Genomic DNA, 17,761 nt, shown 5'->3' with positions numbered 1-17,761 from the left:
TCCTTCCTAATGTTCTGGAACAACATCTGGTGCACACAACAGGATGGTATAGAGTCAAGAGAAATGCAAAGCTGATCCCACCATCCAGAGTAAAATTCCTTTGCAGGGACTGGCAGGTACCCTCCACATTAATTCTGATGACTAAAAGAAACATATCAAATCATTTTAAAAGATGAATAAAAATAGAACATATATGCCCAGCCTGTGTTGCTCAGTGGTTGAGCGTGGACCCATGAACCAGGAGATCACAGTTTCATTCCCGGTCAGGACACATGCCTGGGTGGCAAGTTCATCCCCAATAGGGGGCATGCGGGAGGCAGCCAATCAACGACTCTCTCATCATTGATGTTTCTATCTGTCCCTCTCCCTTTCTCTCTCTCTGAAATCAATAAAAACATATAAAAAATGGAACATATAAGTAAAGTATACTTCTGCATGTTTGTGTCAGTATAAGCTGACAGGGAGATTCCGTAAGTGTCCTTGTGAGAATAGCTTTCAAGAATACGATTCTTTTCCCAAATCAGAAAACACAACTGACTAACAAGTTTGTCAAAAGAAAAATGTGACTGAACAGTTCTATAACAAATGATATGCCAATGACAACTTCAAATTTTTAAATTAACATTTCTGTATCAGAGAGAATAAAACTGGAGCTGAAGTTGAAAGACCTCTTATTTCATCGCCATGAAGATCACGGAGGCTAGTAATTTGCCCAGCAAGAAGCCAAGGCAAAGCTCAGCCCTCCCAACTCCTACCCAACACTACCGCTAAAACTGCCAGAAACCCTGTAACCCACTTCCACCGACAGTACTTGTATCCTGAGCACTAATGAGTGCAGCCCAGTGTCACTGTTAATATTTTAAGGTTAGTTATCAATATATGATCAGAAATTAATTCCTTTAAACATATAGACAAAACCAACTTACTGCTATAGGCACGATTATAAGGAATTATCAAAAATTATCTAAACAGAAAAAGTTTGCCAAAGTCAACAGGAAAATAAGTATTGATTTATAGTCAAACCCTTTCATTTGTACAAACCCACTCAACCAGTTAAACTGACAACCTAAAACCCAGGATTGGAGCCCTATTAAATCTTAGCCCCGACCTTAACAAAAGACACTTAATCCAAGCTCTTAAAGGCCAAATGCACAGGGACGTATCTGCTAAGCAGTGTTTCATTCATTCAACAATCCGTCATTTATTGCATTTGTTGCAGGCCACATCATTTATTGCAGGCCACATCATTTATTGCAGGCCACATCTGTGCTGGCTCTGGGATGCAGAGATGACCAAGAGGCTGGGACCTTAGGGAATGCACAGTGTTCCTCAACGGTCTCTGCAAACCTGCTCCTCTCCCAGTCTCTTCCCACCATTCTCCTCCTCATCTGTGTAACGTTGAGAAGATTACTTAGCTACAGCATGGTAATTAAATGAGCAAATGCACGTAAAGCACTCAGAACGCTGTCTTGACACACAACATGCCTCGAATGCCATTCTGTGCACTATATTATTACCCATTATATGCCACACACTCTCCCTGTCGCAGAGATTTGAGTTGATGTGACACTGCTCCCTCTCTGAAGGGCACACAACCTAGTGAGAAGAGACAGGGAGAGAGAGAGATTAACTATGAACTCTACTACAGAAAGAAATGTGTACAAAATGGGAATGAGAGAACAGCTGAAACAGTATCAGAAAAGGCTGTGCAAACTGTTAAGCACCATCCAAATACTGACAGTACATACACGACCTAGCAGATCCCAGGGACAAAGATCATGCAGCAAAGCCCTGCTATCTTCAACTTTTAAAGCTAAAAAAAGAAATCAAGATTGTCTACTTTAGTTAATAGCACACACAATTTCATACTCACTTTCTACCTCTTCTTACACACATTTGTGTCTTCAAAGATGATTGATATGCGAAGGGAGAGCCCTAAAGCACTACAAGATGCCCGATCATTTAAAAAAAATCTAGCTTGTTCAGCACAGAATAATAAGGCAGGAAAACCACACCACGACATTATAAGGAAAAAAGGTGAGCCACAGAGTGTAAACAAAAGGAGCTTTCAAATTAATTTTTGGTGAATCATAAAATTCGGTAACCAAAAGGCCTTCCCCTCAGATGTTCTGTTTAACAAAGATTTTACTACAATCTTCCCCCTAAAGTGGTTCCTCCTGTTCTTTTTAAAATTCTGATGACCAAGCTATGGATGAGAAGGGGTGGAGGGAAACAGGAAGGAATTAGAACAAGGAATGACAGGTAACCTGACACTCAGAAAGTGATGACTCAGAAATACTTTTAAAGGAATTTAAAACAGTATGATTTTAGCAGGTCACAAACGTGTCATGTTGCTACTCTACGGGCATAACTCTCCTCAATCAGTCTCACTCCAAAAGTTTAAAACTGTTGCCCTCAGCTTTCTCCAGGTAGAAATGTTTTCATTTCAAAAGGAGAACTCTTGAAAACAAAAGTGATATTGATGTCAAGAGAGTTCAAAGTTGTAATTTCCATTTTATCTCTTGTCTGCCTATTAGAGAATATGCACCAGGGCTGGGACCCACCCATCACTACGATTAAAGTTATTCCTAAAAGGTCTCAGAGGCTCTTTTCCCAACCAGCAATGACCTGGGGTCGCTTATTAGGGTAACTTAATGCACACAGGACCAAAAAACCCCAAGAAATTCCAAGGAAATAAGGTGGCACATTAAATAAAGGTTTCAAGGGTAAAATTTCAAACAATAGATAAATAATTTAAAGTAGCAGAACTATATGTTAAAGCAAAAAAAGGAAAAATAATAAAGTGGCAGAACGTAGGGCAAAGGGATGGCCCTCCCTACTTGACAAGTCCTTTTCCTCTGCTCCTTCGCGCCCGGGCTCACACACGCTCGCTCAGGTTGGACAGGAACACAGCACAGGCGCCCGGGCTCACACACACTCGCTCAGGCTGGACAGGGACACAGCACAGGCGCCCGGGCTCACACACGCCCGCTCAGGCTGGACAGGAACACAGCACAGGCGCCCGGGCTCACACACGCTCAGGCTGGACAGGGACACAGCACAGGCGCCCGGGCTCACACACGCTCGCTCAGGCTGGACAGGGACACAGCACAGGCGCCCGGGCTCACACACACTCGCTCAGGCTGGACAGGGACACAGCACAGGCGCCCGGGCTCACACACACTCGCTCAGGCTGGACAGGGACACAGCACAGGCGCCCGGGCTCACACACACTCGCTCAGGCTGGACAGGGACACAGCACAGGCGCCCGGGCTCACACACGCTCGCTCAGGCTGGACAGGGACACAGCACAGGCGCCCGGGCTCACACACACTCGCTCAGGCTGGACAGGAACACAGCACAGGCGCCCGGGCTCACACACGCCCGCTCAGGCTGGACAGGAACACAGCACAGGCGCCCGGGCTCACACACGCTCAGGCTGGACAGGGACACAGCACAGGCGCCCGGGCTCACACACGCTCGCTCAGGCTGGACAGGGACACAGCACAGGCGCCCGGGCTCACACACGCCCGCTCAGGCTGGACAGGGACACAGCACAGGCGCCCGGGCTCACACACGCTCGCTCAGGCTGGACAGGAACACAGCACAGGCGCCCGGGCTCACACACGCTCGCTCAGGCTGGACAGGGACACAGCACAGGCGCCCGGGCTCACACACGCTCAGGCTGGACAGGGACACAGCACAGGCGCCCGGGCTCACACACGCTCGCTCAGGCTGGACAGGAACACAGCACAGGCGCCCGGGCTCACACACGCTCAGGCTGGACAGGAACACAGCACAGGCGCCCGGGCTCACACACGCTCAGGCTGGACAGGAACACAGCACAGGCGCCCGGGCTCACACACGCTCAGGCTGGACAGGGACACAGCACAGGCGCCCGGGCTCACACACGCTCGCTCAGGCTGGACAGGAACACAGCACAGGCGCCCGGGCTCACACACGCTCGCTCAGGTTGGACAGGAACACAGCACAGGCGCCCGGGCTCACACACGCTCGCTCAGGTTGGACAGGAACACAGCACAGGCGCCCGGGCTCACACACGCTCAGGCTGGACAGGAACACAGCACAGGCGCCCGGGCTCACACACGCTCAGGCTGGACAGGAACACAGCACAGGCGCCCGGGCTCACACACGCTCGCTCAGGTTGGACAGGAACACAGCACAGGCGCCCGGGCTCACACACGCTCGCTCAGGCTGGACAGGGACACAGCACAGGCGCCCGGGCTCACACACGCTCAGGCTGGACAGGAACACAGCACAGGCGCCCGGGCTCACACACGCTCAGGCTGGACAGGAACACAGCACAGGCGCCCGGGCTCACACACGCTCAGGCTGGACAGGAACACAGCACAGGCGCCCGGGCTCACACACGCTCGCTCAGGCTGGACAGGAACACAGCACAGGCGCCCGGGCTCACACACGCTCAGGCTGGACAGGGACACAGCACAGGCGCCCGGGCTCACACACGCTCAGGCTGGACAGGAACACAGCACAGGCGCCCGGGCTCACACACGCTCGCTCAGGTTGGACAGGAACACAGCACAGGCGCCCGGGCTCACACACGCTCGCTCAGGTTGGACAGGAACACAGCACAGGCGCCCGGGCTCACACACGCTCGCTCAGGCTGGACAGGAACACAGCACAGGCGCCCGGGCTCACACACGCTCGCTCAGGTTGGACAGGAACACAGCACAGGCGCCCGGGCTCACACACGCTCAGGCTGGACAGGAACACAGCACAGGCGCCCGGGCTCACACACGCTCAGGCTGGACAGGGACACAGCACAGGCGCCCGGGCTCACACACGCTCGCTCAGGCTGGACAGGGACACAGCACAGGCGCCCGGGCTCACACACACTCGCTCAGGCTGGACAGGGACACAGCACAGGCGCCCGGGCTCACACACACTCGCTCAGGCTGGACAGGGACACAGCACAGGCGCCCGGGCTCACACACACTCGCTCAGGCTGGACAGGGACACAGCACAGGCGCCCGGGCTCACACACGCTCGCTCAGGCTGGACAGGGACACAGCACAGGCGCCCGGGCTCACACACACTCGCTCAGGCTGGACAGGAACACAGCACAGGCGCCCGGGCTCACACACGCCCGCTCAGGCTGGACAGGAACACAGCACAGGCGCCCGGGCTCACACACGCTCAGGCTGGACAGGGACACAGCACAGGCGCCCGGGCTCACACACGCTCGCTCAGGCTGGACAGGGACACAGCACAGGCGCCCGGGCTCACACACGCCCGCTCAGGCTGGACAGGGACACAGCACAGGCGCCCGGGCTCACACACGCTCGCTCAGGCTGGACAGGAACACAGCACAGGCGCCCGGGCTCACACACGCTCGCTCAGGCTGGACAGGGACACAGCACAGGCGCCCGGGCTCACACACGCTCAGGCTGGACAGGGACACAGCACAGGCGCCCGGGCTCACACACGCTCGCTCAGGCTGGACAGGAACACAGCACAGGCGCCCGGGCTCACACACGCTCAGGCTGGACAGGAACACAGCACAGGCGCCCGGGCTCACACACGCTCAGGCTGGACAGGAACACAGCACAGGCGCCCGGGCTCACACACGCTCAGGCTGGACAGGGACACAGCACAGGCGCCCGGGCTCACACACGCTCGCTCAGGCTGGACAGGAACACAGCACAGGCGCCCGGGCTCACACACGCTCGCTCAGGTTGGACAGGAACACAGCACAGGCGCCCGGGCTCACACACGCTCGCTCAGGTTGGACAGGAACACAGCACAGGCGCCCGGGCTCACACACGCTCAGGCTGGACAGGAACACAGCACAGGCGCCCGGGCTCACACACGCTCAGGCTGGACAGGAACACAGCACAGGCGCCCGGGCTCACACACGCTCGCTCAGGTTGGACAGGAACACAGCACAGGCGCCCGGGCTCACACACGCTCGCTCAGGCTGGACAGGGACACAGCACAGGCGCCCGGGCTCACACACGCTCAGGCTGGACAGGAACACAGCACAGGCGCCCGGGCTCACACACGCTCAGGCTGGACAGGAACACAGCACAGGCGCCCGGGCTCACACACGCTCAGGCTGGACAGGAACACAGCACAGGCGCCCGGGCTCACACACGCTCGCTCAGGCTGGACAGGAACACAGCACAGGCGCCCGGGCTCACACACGCTCAGGCTGGACAGGGACACAGCACAGGCGCCCGGGCTCACACACGCTCAGGCTGGACAGGAACACAGCACAGGCGCCCGGGCTCACACACGCTCGCTCAGGTTGGACAGGAACACAGCACAGGCGCCCGGGCTCACACACGCTCGCTCAGGTTGGACAGGAACACAGCACAGGCGCCCGGGCTCACACACGCTCGCTCAGGCTGGACAGGAACACAGCACAGGCGCCCGGGCTCACACACGCTCGCTCAGGTTGGACAGGAACACAGCACAGGCGCCCGGGCTCACACACGCTCAGGCTGGACAGGAACACAGCACAGGCGCCCGGGCTCACACACGCTCAGGCTGGACAGGGACACAGCACAGGCGCCCGGGCTCACACACGCTCGCTCAGGCTGGACAGGGACACAGCACAGGCGCCCGGGCTCACACACACTCGCTCAGGCTGGACAGGGACACAGCACAGGCGCCCGGGCTCACACACACTCGCTCAGGCTGGACAGGGACACAGCACAGGCGCCCGGGCTCACACACACTCGCTCAGGCTGGACAGGGACACAGCACAGGCGCCCGGGCTCACACACGCTCGCTCAGGCTGGACAGGGACACAGCACAGGCGCCCGGGCTCACACACACTCGCTCAGGCTGGACAGGAACACAGCACAGGCGCCCGGGCTCACACACGCCCGCTCAGGCTGGACAGGAACACAGCACAGGCGCCCGGGCTCACACACGCTCAGGCTGGACAGGGACACAGCACAGGCGCCCGGGCTCACACACGCTCGCTCAGGCTGGACAGGGACACAGCACAGGCGCCCGGGCTCACACACGCCCGCTCAGGCTGGACAGGGACACAGCACAGGCGCCCGGGCTCACACACGCTCGCTCAGGCTGGACAGGAACACAGCACAGGCGCCCGGGCTCACACACGCTCGCTCAGGCTGGACAGGGACACAGCACAGGCGCCCGGGCTCACACACGCTCAGGCTGGACAGGGACACAGCACAGGCGCCCGGGCTCACACACGCTCGCTCAGGCTGGACAGGAACACAGCACAGGCGCCCGGGCTCACACACGCTCAGGCTGGACAGGAACACAGCACAGGCGCCCGGGCTCACACACGCTCAGGCTGGACAGGAACACAGCACAGGCGCCCGGGCTCACACACGCTCAGGCTGGACAGGGACACAGCACAGGCGCCCGGGCTCACACACGCTCGCTCAGGCTGGACAGGAACACAGCACAGGCGCCCGGGCTCACACACGCTCGCTCAGGTTGGACAGGAACACAGCACAGGCGCCCGGGCTCACACACGCTCGCTCAGGTTGGACAGGAACACAGCACAGGCGCCCGGGCTCACACACGCTCAGGCTGGACAGGAACACAGCACAGGCGCCCGGGCTCACACACGCTCAGGCTGGACAGGAACACAGCACAGGCGCCCGGGCTCACACACGCTCGCTCAGGTTGGACAGGAACACAGCACAGGCGCCCGGGCTCACACACGCTCGCTCAGGCTGGACAGGGACACAGCACAGGCGCCCGGGCTCACACACGCTCAGGCTGGACAGGAACACAGCACAGGCGCCCGGGCTCACACACGCTCAGGCTGGACAGGAACACAGCACAGGCGCCCGGGCTCACACACGCTCAGGCTGGACAGGAACACAGCACAGGCGCCCGGGCTCACACACGCTCGCTCAGGCTGGACAGGAACACAGCACAGGCGCCCGGGCTCACACACGCTCAGGCTGGACAGGGACACAGCACAGGCGCCCGGGCTCACACACGCTCAGGCTGGACAGGAACACAGCACAGGCGCCCGGGCTCACACACGCTCGCTCAGGTTGGACAGGAACACAGCACAGGCGCCCGGGCTCACACACGCTCGCTCAGGTTGGACAGGAACACAGCACAGGCGCCCGGGCTCACACACGCTCGCTCAGGCTGGACAGGAACACAGCACAGGCGCCCGGGCTCACACACGCTCGCTCAGGTTGGACAGGAACACAGCACAGGCGCCCGGGCTCACACACGCTCAGGCTGGACAGGAACACAGCACAGGCGCCCGGGCTCACACACGCTCGCTCAGGCTGGACAGGAACACAGCACAGGCGCCCGGGCTCACACACGCTCAGGCTGGACAGGAACACAGCACAGGCGCCCGGGCTCACACACGCTCAGGCTGGACAGGAACACAGCACAGGCGCCCGGGCTCACACACGCTCGCTCAGGCTGGACAGGAACACAGCACAGGCGCCCGGGCTCACACACGCTCGCTCAGGCTGGACAGGGACACAGCACAGGCGCCCGGGCTCACACACGCTCAGGCTGGACAGGAACACAGCACAGGCGCCCGGGCTCACACACGCCCGCTCAGGCTGGACAGGAACACAGCACAGGCGCCCGGGGCCTCTACTTACTACTCTAATTACAACCACAAAAACGGGAAGGTCGGCATTTTCTTGGGTCCTCCCGATGTGCACCCGACTCATTCGAGAGGAGTCTGAAGTTCGTGTCCTTGGGGAGAACTTCTCAGTGGTCGTTTCTCTCCAAACAAGCATTGGGGCGCCCGCTCTCTGGGGCTATTCCCTCGCCGTCCGGCCGCCTCTAAGTGAGTATCCTCAGAGCTGCCCTTTTACAAGAAGCCTGGGTGACGGCTTCAACCAAGGCCCAGGGGGTTTCAATTAGGCGCTCCAGCTAAAACTCAGGAGCCACAAAACAAATGCTCCGTGTCTGTGGGTACAGGGGCAAGGCGTATTCCTACAGAACCAATTTATTCCTGAAGAACCTATTTGAAGAAATCATCATTTAACCTTTCTGCACGAAATGGATTTCACCACACTGCATTCTATTTCAGTGCCTTAATGTCGTTTAGCTAGTGGTGTTTGCCCTAAGAAGCAATTTTAAATTAGCAGCTTTTGTGAATATAAGTCTCTATGGCAGTATAGAGTGACATAAGATTTTAACCACCAATTCTAACCCAATTTTACTTTATTTCCCCATCACTGATCAGGCATTGGGGCCCTTCCTGGACCACTGAAGGTGTGGGCACCTCTGCATAAGAAATGCCCGAAAAGACAAATGCTAACACCAGAAGCCCGAGAAATGATGGTATTATTTTTCAAACAAACACAGAAAGGCACAAAATTATCAGCCAGGACTGAACCACATACCTAACTTCCCAGCTGATTAAGAACAGCAGCTGACCACGTTCGAAAGCAGAGGCCAAAACACCTGTGAGTTTGCCATCCACCAAAAACACCGCAAAACTCACAAAACCAAGAACATTAAAATTAAATTTTCATTTTCCACATGATAACCTATGAAATTTGTTAACAAAAGAAAGCCAGTATGTCTGTCCTGCCAGCCTCCTTCCACCTCCCCACCTCCCCCCTTCCCCAACATCAGTACAAAGCATTTAGGCTGACAGGTTCAGTGGAAGCAAGTACCGTAATCAAAATTATATGGACTGTGTCCAAGAGGGGAGTTGATGGGCTAGCAGAGTACAGGCTTAGGGTCCGAATTTATAAGCTGTCTCACAGGCATGTGTCTGGTTGTGAATTCCAATCATTAAATAAGCAGGGGAGCTTTTCGTTAAGAGAAGGTGGAGGGGCCACCAGAAATTTCACACACATTCTAGACACTTGAATGTGACTTTTGGGGGTGTACCGCTGACCACGGTCCTGAACCAAGAGTTCACTTTTAGGGAAGGGTTTTCTCCCCAAACCTGGAAGCACAGGTGACTGCAGTCCAGTCTTTTCCAGGAATTCTAAACCAGGTGAGAGAACACTAAGCGGGAAGGGCAACGAGAGGGAAAGAAGCAAGCACACAGCAGCTGTGGAAAAAGAGATTTCTGCTTAATCATAGTTTGTGTTATGCTTTACCCCCAAATAACATCACCAGACAAAACACTGGAGACATAAAAGAACAAGAGTCTTTGAACTAAACGATGAAAAGTTGTGTAAATGTCAACCTGAACAGGTGCACAGGGCAGAGCACTGGGCTGGGAGAAGGGAAACAAACAGCAGTCTCGGTATCAGCATTTGACTTATATCAAAAGTGCTCCTGGGTGATTTCCATATATGCCTTAAACTGTGAATTTACTCTCCCAAAGGGACAAAACGGAATTTTTGTTGGGCAATTTACATACATGAGTTCTTGCATTTTTATGATCTACTGCAAGTCTAACAGATTCCGCCTCTGCGAGGTTAGGGTGGCCCCTGGACCACCCCCCTCACCCCCCACCGAACCAAAGTTAGCTTTGAGAAAAATCACTGAATTTCCTTGTTACTTTCTTCTCAGCCCCTAAATCATTACCTAGGAAGCTTAAGTGAAGTACATGGTCTTCTCACCGGCCTCACCACAAGGCTGACATGCTGCCTCCTGACTAATTCCCGGGGTGTAGCTAGTAATTTACATGTTCATGGAGTCTTTTAGGACATTATTTAATAAATGATCTAGTGATCAAAAGAGAGACAGTGTCTTAATAAAAGGGTTAACAAGCCATACACCATAAAACTTTGCTGTTAGTACATCATAAGAATGCTCGGTCCATGAAATTAAAAGTGATAACTTACACGTCTACCTACTCATGAATGAAAGGGCCTGCCAGGACTACCAACAGACATGCTGGGAGCACGGTCCCTCAGGGAAGGGGCCCCTGGGCTCCTGCTTTCCTGGCCATGGCACTGATATTCTGCATAAATCAGGGTGTCCACACTCTGTAACAATAGCAAATTCCATTAATTCCCATAGCAAATCCCTGTAATAAACATTGGCATGTCCATTTTACAAATGAGGGAACAGTCTCAGTAGTAATAACCTTTCCAAAGTCGTACGGCCTATAGGCGGCTGAACCAAGGTCATTAAGTCCAAACCCGTAGGCTCTTCAGACCCTGATCCCAGAGCAGGGAAACGCTGGCTGCTAGCTCTGGAGGGACGAAGGGAAGGCACCCGAGCCCTTTCCAGGCAACACTACAGAATGTGAGCACATATCAATGGCAGGGGGTGTCTTTCGCCTGAAAAGTACAATCATCTCTAATAAGATATGCATGTGCATGTGTGTACACACACACGCACACACGCACACACACCACTCAGTTTTCTCTAATGCCAGGCCACCTGCTTTTGGACCCTTCTCATTGTAAGAAGTTTTCGAGCAGGATTCTTCCCACTACCTGTGCTCTCACCACGCATGGCGCTGTTTCCACACTGTTCCTCACAGGGACAAACTAAAAATCAACTGGACCCACAGCCAGGATCTGCTAAGTCTGAGGGGGCAGACAGCCTTTGTCCCTGGCTCCACAACACTGGAAAATGTAAATATCTGACACTTCCTAGAGCACCTCAGGCCGCAGGCGGTAAGGGTGAAAGCCTTAGTTCTTCGATGCTGGCCCTTCCTTCTCCAGGAAAGCCCACGCTAACAAGCTAGCCCCTGGCCGTGGGTGCCAGCTCCCACACACCACGCTCCTGCCTCCAGGGACTCACGCACAACCTCAGGGCAGCCTCCCCTCTACCCACCCCAGGGAAACGTTTCCCTACAATTTGCTATGAAGATGAACATCATCTACAAGGCCCTCTTCTCAAGTCCATTCGTGTTAATACAGTTTCTCTTCCAAGAAAATACTAGGTTTGAAGCAGTATCACAATGAAAAGTAGAATTAATGTTCACACTAAGATGTTTTCTTGAATAGACCTACATTCTTTTCCTGCTGTATTTATATGTGTTTACCTGGAGTGCCTGAACTACTGGGAAGGAGCCCCCTGTTCCCTCCACACACCATTTGTACGATGCCATCTTCGCAGGTTATCTGTCCCAACCCTGGAGCATTGAAACAGGCTACCCCAGCAGTGCCCAACAGGAGGGCTTCATGCTGCCTGGCCTTCCCAAAATGCAATCCGATCATGGCACGGCCTTGCTTCGAATCCCTCCAGGGCTCCCCATGCCCTTAGCATAAGGCCCAAAAGGCTCTGTACGTCCCAGCTGCTGCTTCTCTTTCCAGCATCAGCCGACGCCATGCCCTCCTCTCCTCCATGCCAACGGACTCCTCCATGCCCACCATCCTGCCTCCTGCTTTGGGGCCCCTGCTACCTGCATCAGTCCTGTCTCTCCCCTTCTCTCCCATAACTCCTCCTTGTCCCTTGGGTCTCCGCTCAGGCATCGACTTCCTCAGAGAGGGGGTTCCCCCCGACTAAATGAGCTGCACAGCACTGTCCCACACCCCCTCACAGCCTGTTCCCCGCCCACCAGTGAAGATCTTTGAAACCAGTTAATTAATAGCCACGTGCTTAGTGACCATCACTTCCACTACACTGGAAGCTTTGTGAGGTCAAAACCATCTCTGTCTTGCCTAGTTTGTGTCCTCAGTGCCCAGGACTCAATATATGTAGACTGGCTGGCTGATTTTCTCAACTTGTGGCTCCTACTTAAGTACGGAGTCAAAAAGCAGATGAAATCCTATGTATCCCAAGATCTATGCACGACTTTTTTTAAAAAAGTATGTGGAATCTAAAGAACAAAATCAACCAATGAACAAAACAGATCCAGAGACACAGAAACATTGAACAGACTGGGGGGGGGGGGTTAACCAAAGAATTTACATGCATATAGGCATAGCCCAAGGACACAACAGTACAGTGAAGGCCTGGGGGGCGGGGGGCGGGGGCAAGGTAGACGGGGTCAATGCGGGGAAAACTGGACCCTTGTAAGACTTTCAACAACAAAGATACGTTTTTTTAAAAAGAACGTAGCTGCTGTGATTAGTAAAACACAAATTCAATAAAAAGCTTTACTCAATTCATGGTTGTTTTTTGTTATTCTCTTAACCAGTGAACCCTAGAAATGGACCTACTGAATCACTACCTGTGAGGGGCCCACACACATCCCAAATGATATTAAAAGCAGTCCTCACACTCTTTTTAACAGAACGGTTAAAAGACATCCCATGATTGTGCCCATTAACTGTTTGTTAATAAGGGGCACTGTTTCCCAACTTATGCTGATAAAATAAATCCTTTAGTGTAGCAGACAATACAGGAGATGCTCTATATCGAGCTGAAAATCCTTTTAACTACTAAGCCTTTTTTCCTGCCATCCGAAGAATTCCCTAGAAGTTTCCAGCTCCAATACACAGTGAAAAGCAAAGACAGGACGCAAGTCCCCTCACAGGCGTTCTGAGTGGAGCCTCAGGGATGTCACTGCGTCCAAGCCACCTGGAGAAACTGGTCATAGCATTTTCACTCTGACTGAGGTTTTCTTCATAAGAGATCTAGAAGTTTAAGCAGAAACCACAGTCGACGAAACAAAGACACACACAGTCACCCTTCCATCAAACGTGCAACTGTTTTCCAAGATGTCATCTTTTCCGCATTCATTCAGCATCTACCCACCGAGCCCTCTCTAATGTAGTAGAGGCACTGCGCTAGGCACACCAAGACAAGCTCCCTGCCCTTAGAAGTTCACTGGCACGCAGCAAACCGACCGAGGACTGTGTTAGTCATCACAAGGTTCTTCGGGAGGGACAGGGCAGAGTGCCTAAAAGCAAAGCTCAGAAATGTTGTCAGAGGAACACAGTCCAATCTAGGTTGTCATGACTGTCAGAAATGCAGCCCATTACCCCTCAACACCCACAGACCCCAAATCCACAGGCTCTGGGAAGCAGTGCTAAAGCCAGATGGAGTTTATTGAAACAAAATATCACGCACCATCTCCAACTTTCTTGTGTCTGGCATAAGTACATAAAAACTGCAACCTCTGCCATGCTATGAACTAGGACAGGCGCACCAGCTTTTATTTGGCTTCGCTTTATTGCGCTTCATAGATGTTGTATTTTTTTTACAAGTTGAAGGGAAGACCCTCCACCAGCAAAAAGATTACCACTCACTTTATTTCCGTACTTGCTTTATTGTGGTGATCTGGAACTGACCTCGTAAAACCTCCCAGGTCTGCCTATATTGGTTTTAAGCACCAAAACCTTAAAGGGATGACTGAAGTCTACAAGACTTTGTAAATTCACACAAATATTGACAGTAAGATAAAATATGAAATAGGTCAAACACTGTTGACATTACTAGATACACTGAAAACAGCTTTAACAAAGTTGTCAAAAACCTACCACTGCACTAATACACTAGAAACTTGAATTTTGCTGCTTTATAAAAATGCACACAGTAAGTTACTGTAAAAATAACTTTGGAAAAACGACTCTTCCAAGCTAGACATAACAATTTTAAAATCTAAATGGACCTCTTTCCGTTTTATGGATTCTACTTAAGACTTTTAGTGCTTTATGCTCAGTGCCTTGCTATGCAACAGCACCCTAACAGTGCCCTGCTATAATACATCCTGATACAAATAAAAGCTGTTCCCCACCTTATACTAATAAAATGGAAATAAACTAAATAGATAGCCTCAGGTTCTCTGAAAGGATACAGCAGATTAATTGTGCATAAATAAAATGAACCAGCCCAAGCTTATACTTCCATTTCACAATTTTTTATCACAAATGAACTTGAAAAATTAAAATTTACTCAATACTATATGTTATTGTGCTAGCTTTAAATTAGATAGTGTTTATAAAACATCTGACAACTCTATTGCTATTATTCCCATTTAGGTGAAAAAACTGGGGCTTATATTAGTTGAATGGTCCACAATCCCACATCTAGTTAAGGTGGCAGAGCTAGGAATCAAACTCAGGTCTTTCCACTGAACTGAGTGTGTGTAACCTTGTATACTTGACTGAACCCTCTGGAATGGTATCTATAATTGTATTTTCTGAGCAGAGAGTAGAGAGCTTTCTTTAGGTTCTCAAAAGGCCCCCCCTCCGAAAAGGTTAAGAACCACTACACTACATCATCACCAGTGTCCGAACCAGAAAACATGCACTGGACTTCAACCTGTTTCACCAAGGCTATCACGTCTCTACTCTTAAGAGAGGGAAAAAGTTCAGTTTTTCCACTTTAAAATTCTCAGAGCAAATCAAGATTTCCACCCCTGGACAATTTCCAGCATCCTCCACTACAGGTTAAGTTACAAAATAAATTGCAATGGTGTATCAGTTTACATCCAATTCTGAGATTTCACAAATACTGACCAATGTCATTTGGTGATTCTGCTTTCCAAAATGTGTTTCAATCAACCAATTCTTGCTGCATTGCCTGTGAAATAAGCTATCATTATATACACTTCCGAAAAAGTAAAACACTGTCACCCTGAGGCCAGGCAATAAATCAGCTATAGAATCCAGATGAAAAGTGAGCAGTTCCCAACATCCCCTTCCTAGGATCTGCAAGATCATGTCATGTACCAAGGAACACCCTCCTAGCTACACAGGAAACATAGGGCACCAAACTCCACCTCCCTCTGTACCAATGACAAGAGTCAATCAGGATCTAGCAGTAAGTCACTGTTAAGGCACACCTCTAGCTGCCCAGAGACAAGTGTGCTCATCCCTGAAAACTGAGGCAGGTGTCACGCAGGGTGAACAAATGTGAAAAGCCTGGAAACACATGCCTGGCATCGTCAAAAGGAGTTTGCGACCGTGGAGGAACCCTGGTTCAGCCCAGAGTCAGGTCAGGCAGCTCTGTGGTGAGTGTGGCGCTCAGCTTACCTCCTGGCATCTGGTTGCTAGAATCAATCTGAACTCTGGACCTAAATTAAATTCCTGATCAGAAAATGGAGAAGTGTGCAGGTATAGATGATTTTTACCTTGAAGCTTCTTGGTCAAATTATTGAACTGAACTGAACTTCAGGGGAATGAAACAACTCTCCCAAGGTCTCAGGCTCAGGAGCAGACCCAGGGTCCTTAACCAGGGAATGGGTCCTAGCTACTGGCAGAGACTGGACTGGGCCCACCACCCTCTAGGGTTTGCTCCATCTCTGCCAGGCAAGGACTTGACTCCGCATCTTGGGCTCCACCTAGTTTTTGCCCCCAGGCTGAGGTCCCACGGGCCTACTGTCAGGGCAATGGCCTCTGCTTGCAGAATTTCTGAGAGGAAAAAAAAAAAAAGACATTTACTACAGCTAATCCCATCGGAGAGCCGGAAAAAACCACTCTGGCACTGAGGAATTAACTTCACAAAGAGGCTGTGTTCGGGTGATGTTTTATTTATGGCCCTGTCTCATCAAGATGACTTCCCCACAAGAAACGTCCAAAGCAAACAATTCTTAAAGGCATGAAGAACCTCATGCTTCCAAAAGTGTCCTCCAAAGGCAGAAAAGAAAAAAAAAAGGCCAGAGAAAGCAAGCAGAGGACACCAAAGTCACACGCTCAGGGTCTCCGGATGCGGCCCACGAGTTTTGGACGAACATCCTCCCAGGAAACCAGGATGGGCACAGTCCCGGGAACAAGGCGGTCCTTGAGTGAGGAGACGGCGCGCACCTGGGCACCTGCCCGAGTCCGAGCGGGAGCCGCGGGCGCGAGCTCAGCGCCGCCGAGAGCCGGGGCCTCCTGCGCCCCAGGGCCGCTGGGGACCCGCCAAGACCACCCGAGGGCGCTCCCGGGGGGCCCGCGGCACCGAAACCCCGCGGCGCAACCCGGCGGGGACCGCCCACCCCGGCTCCCCACGGCGCACCGTCCTTTCCGTCTACACCCCGCCCCCGGGACCCGCGCCCCGAGCGGAAAGCCGCGCGCACTCGGGAGAATGAGTTGAGTTGCGGGGACAAGCGAGGCGTCCCGACCGCATCCATCCACAGACGCCCCGCAGCGAGACGGGGGCGCGGAGCCGGCCGCTTTGACGGTCCTCCTAAAAGCACGTGCAGCCGCGGGGCGCACCCACCGGGAGGCTGCGGGCCGAGGGCTGGGGCCCCGCCCCCTCCCGGGCCACAGGGCGCCCCGCCCGCGCGGGAAGGAGCGCGGGTCCCCCGCAGTCGGACCCGCGGGGGGTGGGGGAAGGCGGCGCCCACCTCCTCGTCCAGCTCCTCCTGGGACGCGCTGCTGCCGCGGGGCGCGGGCGGCGCGGCTCCTCCGGGCGGCGCGGAGACTCCCAGCTCCAGCACCGCGCGCGTGGGCGCCCAGGCGGCGGGCGGCCGGGGGCCCAGGGCGCCCCCCGGCGGTGGCGGCGGCGGCGGGCGGGAGAAGCCGCCGGGCTCCCCTTCCTCCGACAGAGTTTCTGAGCCCGAGGAGGACTCGGCCGAGGAGGCGCCCAGCGAGGACGCGGCGGCCGGGGCGGGAGTGCGCGCGCCGCGGGGCACCGGCGCCGGCGCCTCCGAAACTTTCTCCCCCATCTCCCTCTCGGCCGAAGTGCAGCCCCGAGGGGCGCGGCGCGCACTCAGCGCCCCGGGGAAGCCGCGGGGTCTCGGCTCCGGCTCGCGGTCGCTGTCGCTGTCGCTCCCGGGCTGCGGGGAGCCCCGCGAGCGGCTACATGGCCACGGCTCGGCCGCCGGAGCGCGCGCCCAGTTAGCAGCCGCCCGGGCCCCCGGGGGCTCCCGCGCGCGGGGACATGCCCGCCGGGGTCCGCGCTGCGCCCCGGCAGCCGGGACTGCGGCTTCTCGGCGAAACCTGCCTTCGGGACGAGCGGGCGGCGAGGAGACGGGCAGCCCGGGGAGCCAATGGCAGCGCGGGCGGTGGGC

At 54.2% G+C, this 17,761-nt stretch overlaps 1 protein-coding gene across 1 annotated transcript in view; it reads right to left on the bottom strand.

Annotated features, from left to right (window-relative positions):
* LOC148093461 (microtubule-associated serine/threonine-protein kinase 4-like) overlaps positions 1-17,416 on the bottom strand; it is a 255,318-nt gene extending 237,902 nt beyond the window's left edge. The window contains exon 1 of the mRNA XM_087815398.1: positions 17,096-17,416. Coding sequence (XP_087671524.1) covers positions 17,096-17,416 — 321 coding nt within the window. The remainder of the gene's footprint in view (positions 1-17,095) is intronic.
* Positions 17,417-17,761: the final 345 nt, after the last annotated feature.

The sequence above is a fragment of the Miniopterus natalensis genome, chromosome 3 (genome assembly GCF_054644295.1).
Source record: "Miniopterus natalensis isolate mMinNat1 chromosome 3, mMinNat1.hap1, whole genome shotgun sequence".
Lineage (NCBI taxonomy): Eukaryota > Metazoa > Chordata > Mammalia > Chiroptera > Miniopteridae > Miniopterus > Miniopterus natalensis.
The sequence above is the reverse complement of the archived record's forward strand: the minus strand, read 5'-3'. Positions and strand labels throughout refer to the sequence as shown.